General features: G+C 42.2%; 1 protein-coding gene across 6 annotated transcripts in view; it reads left to right on the forward strand.

Moving 5' to 3' along the window:
• The window catches only part of msi2a (musashi RNA-binding protein 2a), a 325,090-nt gene that overhangs the window by 264,314 nt on the left and 48,083 nt on the right, over positions 1–12,693 (forward strand). For all 6 annotated transcript variants that reach the window (XM_060909349.1, XM_060909354.1, XM_060909350.1 and 3 more), the window contains exons 9-10: positions 2,503–2,617; positions 9,891–9,965. In XM_060909349.1, coding sequence (XP_060765332.1) covers positions 2,503–2,617; positions 9,891–9,965 — 190 coding nt within the window. The remainder of the gene's footprint in view (positions 1–2,502; positions 2,618–9,890; positions 9,966–12,693) is intronic.

A 12,693-nucleotide genomic window follows, 5' to 3' on the forward strand; every position in this document is an offset into this window, starting at 1 on the left:
CACAACAACTGTCTTGGCCTCAGTTTTTTTCTGACGTTTAAGAAGAGATGAATTGTGAATTGCAATAGACTTGAGAAAGGAAGAGACAGAGGGAGAGAAAAAGAGAGCGTAGCCTTGAGCCCCTCAGATGGACAGGCCCGAGGCAGGCAGGCTGACGAGTCGATCACCGCTGCAGCAGAGCAGGGCGGCACGACGCCGTAGACATTTTCAGCGAATACAACCTTGGCCTACCAAAGAGCAGACTCCTGTCACAAGCTCGCATAGATATGAGAACACACACGGGAGCTGTCAGGACCAATCTCACCGCTCGAGTGATATATTTGAATTTTCATCATATTTACAGTTTTTGTGTGTATGATCTCACCGTCTACTTTTAGTTGCCTTACGCAAGCCTGCTGAAACACACGGTTGTGAAGTTTTTTGGGGTTTTCTTGCATGTCTTTATGAATAAATATACGTCGTTTTCACTATATGCCGCTTATCAGAGGTTTTTCAGCAGCCTGTCTTGACTAACGTTTTAGTTAAATTTGGAGAAATGGGTGTGCATGAACTTAGAAATGTTTGACAGTTTATTTTATTGAAAAAAACAAAACAAAAAACAAACCTGCTTCACCAAACTTGTGCCTTTAATAAAAGTTGCATTATAATGAAAGATTGGATGATGATGAAAGATTTAGGGATTTGATGGACATTTGTTTATTTTGTTCCTTATTTAATTGCCAGTAGTGGGTAAACTGGAATGAAATGTCCATGTGTTCAAAAACATTTGACAGGCAGTGTGTATTATCTTCACGTATTTAAAAGAAATTAAACGAAGCTATGAAGCGTGTTCTGAATGTCAAGGAGTTACTTACGACAGTCCTGTTATGCTCAACATTCTGGAGTGAATAGGAAGCCATTTGGGATTTGTTAAATTTATTTATTTATTACAAACACACACGCGCACTCTGTCCGTCTGTCTGTCTGTAAGTATTATAGTTTCCGAAGCATAACTCAAACTGTTAGGATTTTTTTTTTCACAAAACCTCAGTTATGTTAAGTGACTAGAGTTGTGCCTTTTGACATTTTGGGCTTTCTGTGATATTTTTTTTTTCTTCCCCCCCGTATTTCCATGGCAACCAATTCAACTTAGAAAAATTTGGAGTGGGGTTTCATGTGGGGTCCGGGGGGATCCGTCATCTCCTGATGACACTCATTTATTTATTTAGTTATGTTGGAAGTTTAGTTGGAGCTGCTCACTTAAGAAATATAAAATCGAACTAAATATCAGCAATGAGGAAAAAAAGGTACTGCATACGTGAATATTAATCTGAAACATCCAAACCTAGATGATGGTTTCCTTTTTGTTATAACACGCGTGTACACATGGGGGAAATGTTCACTGTTTGTAAAGTATAAAACTCTCGGCTCATTAATATTCAGATGCATTTCCTTACTTAATCTGTTAAGTAATTAAAATTCAAGTGCAGTTTTAAAGGGTTTGACAGCTCGAACGCACTCATATACATGTTACACACGCAGAGGTCCTGCTCTGTTTATCCTTTTCCAAAGAATGGACAAGATTCCCTCTGCACATCTGTTTTCTTTGCTCTGCATGTGTGTGTTTTCTTTGAGCAGTATTTAAACACACTGTTAAAAAGCAAAGCTGCTGTCCTCCTGTCCCTCCCTAAGTGTGTGTGTGTGTGTGTGTTTAGTGTCACATATGTCTGCTGTGGTCAGAGATAAGTGTTAGCCAGAGATGGGGAGTGAAAGAGAGAGGTGGAGAGGAAGGGAGGAATATTTTGGTGATATCCGCCTGTCGATTTCAGGCCTGTGGCGAAAGCGCTTTAAATAAAACAACACAAAGGAGAACAGACATGACAAGCGGCAGTGAAGAAGTAAACAGGGCACAAATAGTGTGTCTACTAATAGAATGCGCTAAACTGTGCAACATGCATCCAACAGGGGGAGCTGTTTTGTGACAAGGACACAGATATTAGGGGTGAGCGATGGATTATTACACAGTGTGTGTGAGATAATCTATATCATTTCCTAGACCTTATTAGTCAAGTTTATTTGTATAGCACTTTTCTTTTAACAACAAACATTGCTGCAAAGCAGCTTTACAGAAAATTAAAGACTTTAAACATGAGCTAATTTTATCCCTAATTTATCCCCAGTGAGCAAACCGGTGGCGAGGAAAAACTCCCTCAGACTTCTGTGACTGAAAAACTCAGTTACTGGAGTCTCTTTGAATAGTCGCATAAATTGTAATAAACCAGAAACAAACCAGATAACAAAATTTAGCAAAAGTAAGTTGGATGGTATCCATTCTAAGAAATGTGTGTGAGTGATGAATAAGAAAGCAGTTCAGAAAGGCCATCAGTGGAAACTGGTCATTATTTTCCACATCGGATGATGGCAGGTTAATTTATAGGAGTAAACATCATGTAACCATAGTAACCACTCTTCGTGAGTTGTCGTTGTGTTGTTGGTGACAGCTGTGTATCGTTGTGTCTACAGGTAGAATGTAAGAAGGCCCAGCCCAAAGAGGTGATGTTCCCCCCGGGCACACGGGGCAGGGCCAGGGGCCTGCCCTACACCATGGACGCCTTCATGTTGGGAATGGGCATGCTGAGTGAGTACCACGTCTTGCATACACACACACGTACGTACGTACCCTGGCCAAGCGTGGATCACGTTCACACTGAAACGCTTCTCAATAGTTTTCTCCTTTAGGTCAAATGTTTGTTGTCGAACATTTTGCGTTTGATCCCAGGCATAGTCGCTAAAAATTAATAATTATTTCCACATCCAAATACTAAGGTTTGAACATCATAAAGCTAAACAATCTACACCAAAAATAAATGAAGGAGGCTGTATCTAGAGTGTACGCTTCATCTCGAGTCTAGGGGTCGATAAGGCTAATAAATTGCTTTAAAATGTAAATATTCTGTTCAGAACTAAAGAAGCCAGTGTGTCCCATGTCTTTGCTGATGAATTAGATTTGGATGAAGGGGAAAATTATGCACATTAAAGTGTTCCTTTAATACCAGGGTCATCAACCAGCGTTATTACGTAGTATTACAGCTGATCATAATAAAACACTTGGGGGGGGGTACTGTAGCAGAACTGAGTAATGTATGAAAAAAAAATCTGTATCGCAGCTTCTGAAGCAGATCAGACGCATGAATGTCCGTTATTGGAAAGCGTTCCCAAAGACTTCCACGGATTTCATTTCAACAAAGCAAAGCAGAACCTGACTGGTCCACCAGCTCAGGCGAATATCCCACTCTCTCTATATATATGTGCTCTTATAGTTCCTCGTCAGCTGGATCCTAGCATGGCTCCTCCCCCAGCACTAAAGATTGAACGTTGCTGATTGTCTCCGTGACAAGTGAGGTCACTCTTGATGAGCAGTGTGATGCGCCAGGGCCCTACCAACCTGCGGTCCTGAGCTCAGGGTCGTCCCATATGGAAATGAGCCTGTGGAGGCGGGGCTGGGCATGGCAAGGTGTATGGCAGCACGCACTGGAGCGCAGCCTGCATTACCAGCGCAAATGAGGAGGAAAATTGGGATAATGCTCTATTAGGGGCTCACCAATCCATCTGCCTGACCTCTGCTCTGGCTAATGACAGCACCAGTGAATCTCAGGAGCTCCTCGTCGCTCCAGAGCCGCAATACAAGCTTCCACTTTATCATAGTCATCCCTATAACACACACACACACACACACACAGAGCACAGTGGCTCAGAGGAGGCACCCTGAAATGAACAGAGTCTGATTCATGTCCTTCAGCGAGAGTGCTGTGGTAGCAGCAGTATGTAAATGGCGCTAGGGCCATCTTTTCTTGCCAGCTTTCCCCGCAATCTGGCCGGATTGAAATTTTAACAGGCCGTGTGAACTTTTCAGAAGTTCTTCTGGTTCAGCGCTGAGCTGTGGAAGAGAGGGAGAGAGCTAAACTGAGAGAGAAGGGGGGAGAGAGAGAGTCTTTGGAGTGTTCATGTGAAAATATTAACTCCAGACTTATCCACACTCATGCTTATCTAAATGAAATTGGAAAACGCAGGGCAGCACGACATAACTTAGTATAATTTGCATTCGAACAGGAGGGGGGGGGGGGGGAGGCAGCTGAAGATCAGGACTCATTATTTAAGGAACTGTAGGTTCCCTTCTATGCCAGATCTCATTAAAACTCCTTCCCCGGCTCCTTTGTTTACCAGTCCTAATCGAACCATTTATCTTTATTGTGTTGTGCTGCATGTATGTTTGCTGAAATTAATACACATTCGAGCTGGTGTGGAGTATGGGTGTACCAGATGGATAATTGATTTTAAAGTGAATCGGAACCGTTGAGCCATAAAATAGGTGCATTAGCATGCATATTAATAACAGGAAGAGGAGGGAGAAGCGACAGCAGCAGAAGCAGCAGCCGACTCTGGTGCTCCAGAGGAAGCGACAGCCTTTATTTACCCAGCATGCATCATGCTGAGGTGCTGCCTGATGCATGATGGTTAAATAGCATCCTGACCTTTATCATAGCATTTTCCTGCTTATTGTTTCTTGCTTTTGAGAATCTACCTTCTCAGCTGATCTCTCATGCCAGTGACTCAAGAGTGGACAAAAATGACTGGAGAAAAATCCGGCAAATCCGATTTGTTCCTTAAATCCTTTTTTTTTTTTCGAAAGTAACTTTGCAATGCAAATTACAAGTGCCCGAGTCTGACTGGTTTGTTTGCGTGTGCTTGCCTGTCCATATTGTTGCGAGTACATAATGCGAAAGCAGGTGAAAGTTCAAGCTAAATATCTACCAGCATGGAGACATGACATCTCGTCACCTTTTTTCAGCACAGACAACCATGACTAAAACTCATTCAGGTGGCGAGGGCTGGGCGATACGATGATGGGAAATTATCATCATGATCGATTTTGTTACAAGACACTTTGAGATATTGTGGATAATCTGAAATCTATTATGTTGTTTATTTTATTACAAGCTTGTTGTTTGGATTGTTGATTTATTTTGAATATTTTCAAAATATTGACGTAATGGTGTAAAATAAGTTTGTTTTATTTTAATTGTTTAATGTGTTTATTAAACACATTTATTATTTATTCTCAGTTAAAGTCAAGAGCTTCTGCTCGGAATGAAGAAAGTGTGAAATCTGTGATTTGGATCATGACGTGGGTGTTGGTTTGCGCCAGATGGACCGTTTTGAGTATTTCAGAAACTGCTGATCTCCTGGGGTTTTCACTCACACGCAACAGTCTCTAGAGTTTACACAGAATGGTGCGAAAAACAAAAAATATCGAGTGAGTGAGGGACAGTTCTGTGGGTGGAAACAAGTGCCTTGTTGATAAGAGAGATCAGAGGAAAATGGGCAGATTGGTTCAAGCTTTTTTGCCAGGAAGGATATAGTAACTCATATAATCACTCTTTACAACTGTGGTGAGCAGAAAAGCATCTCAGCATGCAACAGCAGAAGACCGCATTGGGTTCCACTCCTGCAGCCAAAAACAGGAATCTGAGGCTATCGTGGACACAGGCTCACTGAAGCTGGAAGTTTAAGATTAGGGGGAGGGGAATCACCTGGACTTTTTACTGGTTCAATTTGTTGTTTGTTCTGAGATGCTTTTCTGCGCACCATGACTGTAAAGTGTGCTTATTTGAGCTTGTATAGACTTCCTGTCAACTCAGACCAATCTGGTCATTCTCCCCTGACCTCTCTCATCAGCAAGGTGTTTCAGCCTGCAGACCCTGCGCTCACATGATGGTTGTCCCCCCCCCCCCCCCACCCCACCCCATTCTATGTAAACTCGAGACTGTGTGTGAAAATTCAGCAGTTTCTCAGGCGATGTCCACACATTTTCGTTTTAAAAAGCATCACGTTTGCTATGTTTACACTTGTCACCTACACTACTCTGGAGGTTTTGAGCCCCAAAAATGTTGACTTTTGTCAACGCTGCTAGCCCCATTTTAATTCAAAAGCGTTTTAGTGTAGACTGGTGAAATCGGAGACGTTTGGAAGCGATGACGCGGACACCCACGTTCTCTGCCTGACTGGGTCTCATCACTCACAATGAATCCTTCCCTGATTTGTCAGATTTCTATCACGTGGCCCTTTTCCAGAAGAAAACCATTGGCATCAGCTGTTTATACTGGCGCACACATACCCAGTGTACGTGAATGGTCATGTCGTCTTCTTTTGGCTGTTCCTGTTAGGGGTCGCCACAGCAGATAACGTCCCTCCTGTCCTCCGTATAGTCTTCGGTCACATGAATGGTCATATGATGTGTGTTTTCAGATGTGTTAGTACAGATGGAGATCATTTCTGATACACACCGAAAATGCTCATCTGGATGGAGACAGTTTTCATTTTAAAACTAAAGAGTATTGGTGTTCAAGTCCGAGAACAAGACTCCAACCGTACCATGTGACGGTGGCTGTTTTAGCGCCATTAACATGAATTTGTTCCTGAACATGCCGTATGAACAAGGGAGTGTGAAGTATTCTGCCAGAGATGGTTGGGAGACGGCTGTAAGTGCAGAAGGTGTGTTTGTTAATACAAGTGAAGACGGTAAACAATCCAGAACGGCAGGCAAAATCATGAAACGGGCAATAAATTGAGCGAGGCACAAACAGGCTATCGTAGACTCGGCAGAATCAAAGACTAGAAACAGGAAATCGGGGATCAGGAAACCAAACAAGGAAATGTAACGTGTCAGCAACGCAACTCAATACTTCGCAAAGTAAGTGTGTTTTTATATTGCCGTGCTGATTGCGCCTTAATCCTGTGCAGGTCGTTAACGGAGCACGAGAGTCCACTTGGCATGCGCCACAGCACGCAGGTGTGACACTCTTGCACAAAATTAGTATAAAAATTAATGTCGATCTAAATATCTTATGCCAAATTATTATGGCATGCTACAAAAAATGAAGAAAAAAAAATCTGAGTCCTAGTCTCCAATTTATGAGTCCGAGTCACGACCCCTTAAAATTAAGACATGAGTCGGAATCGAGTCCTACAAGCCTGGTGTGGACGTAGCCTGAAATACACAAACCAGCCCATCTGTTACCAACAACCAAACCACAAAGTCAGAGATCGCACTTTTTCTTCATTCTAATGTTTGATGTGAACATTAACTGAAGCTCGACCTGCGTCTGTATGATTTTTTTTTTTTTTTGCGCTGCTCTGCTTCCACATCACTGGCTGATTTAGATAACTGGATGAATGTGCAGGTGTTCCTAATAAAGTGGATGGATAAAGGCTTCTGAGAGTCACCAAATAATAAACTTGACTGTAAAAGGTTGGATTTGTGAGATTTTTCGTTTTCTGAAATTAGAATATCAAAAATGAATCGTCTGAACACCACGTACGTCTCCTCTTCCTCTTTGTCTTGCCCCCACTGAGCACATCCTCCAGTTCATGCTGTGAATTTCATCACACTTTGTCATGGAGCAACAAACTGGTTTCAGTATTCATTATTCAGATGAACATGACCACAAGTCATGGCAGTGCTGTGATTGGACCAGTCACTCTGTAACCGAGCGTCGTCTGCTCTGCCCTTTCGATGAACGCTGTAGCTGGAACTTTTTTCCGCTGACCCGAGACCAATTTAGCGATTGATTGTAGTGAGGCTTTGATTAGCGCAGAATAATCCTGAAAGGGCATCTCCCGAGTGTCACGCTTCAACATGCTGGACGCACTCTTTTACCCCAAACCCCGCTGAGGCCTATTAGTCCTGAACCACCCTGGGTTATGCAAATAGCCTCGCTGCAGCGGGTTTGCAGAATTCCACCTGTAGCCAGAGTCGCATCTGCTGCTCTTTGTACGTGATGCGTTTCAGCCAATTTTGCACCCCTGCTCCTCAATTAAATGTCACTGGTTCCAGCCTGAGGGGCAAAACAGCACAGTTGTACTGAACGGTATTTAGCTCTGGGTTTTTCATGACGCCTCTGTCTAGCCGTGACCGTTCCCCTGCGTGACTGTGATCTCTATCACAATTCGTATGCACGTGTCCGGATATTGCGCACGCTCCTGCATGTGTTTATAAACTGCTCGAAGTCCGTCTGAAAGAATTCATTTAGCACACTGCCTCACGCACTTGCTCACATGCTGCTTGGCTTTGCATCCAAGTTTTTCCTTTTGGATAACATAAAATCAATAAAGTGTGTAAATTTAAAAAAAAAAAAAAGAAGAATAAACCAGGCCAAGAATAACTGATCTGCCGGAGTAGCAACAGAAATGCTGCCACATCTCTCTGCAGCACCGGAGAAGGAGAGCAGATGGTGGAGAAATTCCCTCATGACGCGTTCTGATTGAAGCTCTTCGCAGTTGCTTGCAAACATACCGTTGTAATATCCGTGTGCGTTCAGTGGTGCTGCGGTGCATGATGGTGTACTTGTCTAAGCCAATATGCTAAAGGCATCGTCTCTCTTTCATGATCTCGGTCTCTCTTTTCGATCTCGTTCTACTCTTTATCCTTCAGACTTTGCTGATTAACAGTCCAGAAGAGAACTCCAGTGATGTGTTGGTGGTGGTGTCAATAGCCTGTACAGAGTGTGGACAGTGTGTTCACTTTCTCAGTGCTGTTGGAATTTAAGCTCCCTCTGCTGCCTGCAAGGTGAACTGCACCTGCAATGAAAACACTGACATGGATCCTTGTTCCTTAGTGTCCTCGCTGTTGAAACTACACTTTCCCTGTTGGTTCTCTTCCAAGGAAAGAGACAGAGCTGTGTCATGCTGTTCCGACTGCGGCGGAGCTTATTGCTGTGCCTGAAAATGCCTGCAAGCCGTGTTTTTACGCTGTATGACTTTTAGTCAGATTTAGCTGTTGCAGACAAAAATCGACAAAGTCGTGAGTCCAGATTGTGGATCTTAGAATGCATAATGTGACTTGCTTATTGCGACCAAAGTGCTGGTGGTACGAGAATATTTTTCTTAAAATCTCAGTGAGAGCGCTGTTAGGACGCTCATCTAAAAACCACTAATAAGAGGATGTCTTAGGATGACTTAAAACTCCGTGGACAGCCACAGATACTCTCGTGGCATTGCTAATGGACAGAAAAATGATCCTCATTACATCTGGCTCACTTTGAAGAATGTTTGTGAGCGAATGTGAGGATCACCCTGATTGATGACATAAGCAGAACATAGCAAGATTCGACCCTTAGAGAATCCTCATTGAATATTTAAATAATATTGGCTGGCTTTTTTTTGTGGTCTATCAGATGTATTCCATTCAGCTAGCATGATACTGAACGAGTCAAAGACGAGCAGCTGAATGGAATATATCTGATAGACCATGAAAATAAGCCAGCCAATATTATTATTATTATTATTATTATTATACAGACACATTCCTTTCGGGTGTTCAATGCGTCTTTCTCTTTCAAAATTCTCTCAAAATCTTCCGTATTTAATGAAGCAAACCCAGCGGCCATGTTTGCTTACAAATCATCAGTCGCTCGTTAGTGCGGAAGTTTTACGTCTCTGACGTGTGACGTCATGTTGTCTTGACAATCATGCAATATTGTAAACCATATTCAACGCTCATTCTCCATTGGGTAGAGTGACGTAATACACATAGGATAAGCGATACGCTAACAATATTGCATGCTATCAAACCAAATGAATGAAACCCGCTAGAAGGGAATAGAACACGTTTTTATTCCATCGAAAAAGTGTCCTGTATGTATAATAATCTAACACAGAGAACACACTATCATTATAGAATTCAGCCCAGATATGACTGGAATCTTGTACAGTGTGGTGAGTGATGATCTGAAAAGACTGTTATAAAATGACCAAACTAGCTAGATGCACAACATACTAGCGATTTCTGCACCTGTAAACTTAGGTTTATCTTTCTGATGTGTCTAAACTGTCGTCCTCTGTGTGTCCTTTAGGTTACCCAAACATCGTGGCGACGTATGGGCGTGGATACACTGGATTTGCTCCGAGTTATAGCTACCAGTTTCCCGGTAAGTTACTGTGTGCTGCTGCTAAATAATAAAAACACGGTTTGTGCGGTTGTTAATCAGAAACATGTAACGAAGATGTTTGGATAAGCGAGCGTGTGGTCACATGACTTTTTGCTGCATAAAGGATATTTTAGCCATGGTGTCCCAGTGCATGCTTGATCATAATGCATATAATAGTAGCTTGTAGAGCTGCGCGATTTTTGTAATATTAATGAGAGTTTCATGTTGTACGGACATTAGCAGTAGCGCTACGCTGTGCGTTTGTATCACATGAACCAAAAAATGTAAAAATCGTTCCATTCTTAAGGGGGGGGACATGACAAGAATGTTTTCTTGTTATCTGGCGTAGTTTTATGGAAACCACGTTAACAGCCGCTGTCTTTACCTTGTCTTTCATCTTTATACGCTTTTTTTTTTTCCTCTCTTTAAACTATATAAATCCCTTCCAGCACAGTTAGGCTTAATCCTAATTGAATATAATATGCTCGCTACATAAGGTGTAATGGATAAAGTGTAGTGGAATGCTACTGGGAACTCTGTGGTTTTGTGAAGGGGGGAAAAAAAAAACATGAACATCATTCAGAGTCTTCTGATGACGTGTATTTTTATAATTTTCATATTTAATTAAAACAGACATTATTTTTACAACAACAGATATTCTATTTTTAATCAAAGCATGTTTTGATCATGAATCGCACTTCTTTACCTTCAAATACGTAAATATTTGTACGTTTTTCGTGAAATCTGACCCGATACGTTTAATAACGAGCAAAGTTGTTCAATTTTTTTCCCACAAATAGTTGCACAATTTTGCTGCCGTTAGTGGTCTGCTTTGTAGCTGCAGTGAAACCGAAAGCCCACCAGTCTGAACATGGCGAGTGTGTGTTCACTCAGAGCTGCGGTCTGTGTGTGAGGGAGGGAGGGAGTGAGAGATGGTTAGAGTGATGGGGAGAGTGTTGAGGGCTCTTGGCGGTGAGATGTTGGCACCGATACGTGCCGGCTCGGCCCACGCCTCTCTGCCTGTTGACTTCCTGCTTTATTTGAGCCTCTTTACACATGCCTGTTTGCTGCTCCGGACATCGGTGGCACACGGCTGATAAGCTCGAATGGGAAACGTCTGACAGCAGCACAGATCTCTGTAATACGTTTTCTCGAGCGTGTGTGTGTTTGGAGGAAGGATGTGAGGATTCTGAGTGATGCTGGTTTACCGTCTCGCGTTCAGGTTCAGTGCTGCACTTTGGAAAGCATCTTGATACTTTTTTGTGATGTCGGCTCAACATTTTGTTTTTTCTTGAAGTGTTTCAAGTAATGACCGAGTCGAGAGGAATCATCAAAGTAAAAGCGTAATTGCTCACTTTAGCTTGCCGATTGACCCGAGCAATCAGGACCTCGTTCTTCTCCGGGCTTCTGTCAGTCTAGTGGGCGGAGTGCAGATAATTGGAAATCCTTTCAGTGCAGCATCGTGTAAAGAATCCATGAAGGAAAAAACAAAACATGAACCTACGCATCAAACGTTTCTTCGTGTCTGTTTAAAAGCAAAGGAATGTAGAGTCTCATCAACAAGCCTGGTGGAAAAAAAAGAGGAAGGATGACTGGAGTGAAGGGATAATGCAGTGTAAATTGGGAAGCACTAGAAGAGGTGTGTGTGTGTGCGCGTGCGCGCGTGTGCCAGCAGGGTTACTGATCATCAGCGGTGTCACATTAGACCAGTATTAGCATGGTTGCGTCATTAATGCCACCCACGGTGAACTCCAGCAGCTCTCTCCTCTCTCCTGTGCTGCTTTTAAATGCCTGTTAGGCCTCCATTAGGCCTACGCAACACTCTCCTGTTTGCCTCAAAACAATTTGAAAAAGATGAAAAGTGTGCACACGATTACAGTCTGAAGAGTGCTGGCCTCCAGGGAAACCTGCTCTTATTTATTTATTTATTTGTCTGTCTGTCTATCGATCTAAACTTATCATCTCTCGCCCTTTTTCTACGTTTGGTGCTGTTAAAAAGAGCCTTTTTATCATTTTGGATGCACTGTATGACTTTTTTACAATTCTGACGTTTTAAAAAAAATAAAAACCATTTAAAAAGCACTGAGCGTCAAGCACTTTCCCACTGCATAAAAATACAAGTCTGTGGATTTACTTTGTACAGCTTTTCATGCTCTTGCTATAACTAAATGTCTGGAAAAAATAATGTTTACAGTCGTGTCAGGTTTTTTTTATACATCTTAAAAGTGGATAATATGACAATATCAAATGTGTGTGTGTGTGTGTGTTTCTGTGATGCACAATAATGTATCAGAATATAGAGGTTTGCTCACATTAAGCCAGAAAAAAAATCAGTGTAGATGTACTGTTATTTACCGTAATGTCCACCAAAATGAACTGAAATAGAAGGAACACTTCAATGTAATTTAATTTTTAAAATAAAATTTTTAGTTTTAAAGATTCAAAGTTTGATCAGATTAGCGACCACACACGGCTCACTAAGCGCCTGATATCCTTTCTGTATTTTTCAGGACACAAAGCTCCAACATTTTTTCCGAGTTTTGTCTGAAACTGTTAGAGGTGACCTCAATGTGGTTAGCTATTTGAGATGTCAGTAGTAAAGACTCATCCACGTAGAAACGATTTGCTCATCACCCATCGTTTTGTAGCCGACAGTTGGTCCGCTAGTGGACATTCAGAGGCTGTCCACACGGCAACGGATTCAGGTGAATCTGATAAAATTGTTTAT

This window comes from Neoarius graeffei, chromosome 25 (genome assembly GCF_027579695.1).
Source record: "Neoarius graeffei isolate fNeoGra1 chromosome 25, fNeoGra1.pri, whole genome shotgun sequence".
Lineage (NCBI taxonomy): Eukaryota > Metazoa > Chordata > Actinopteri > Siluriformes > Ariidae > Neoarius > Neoarius graeffei.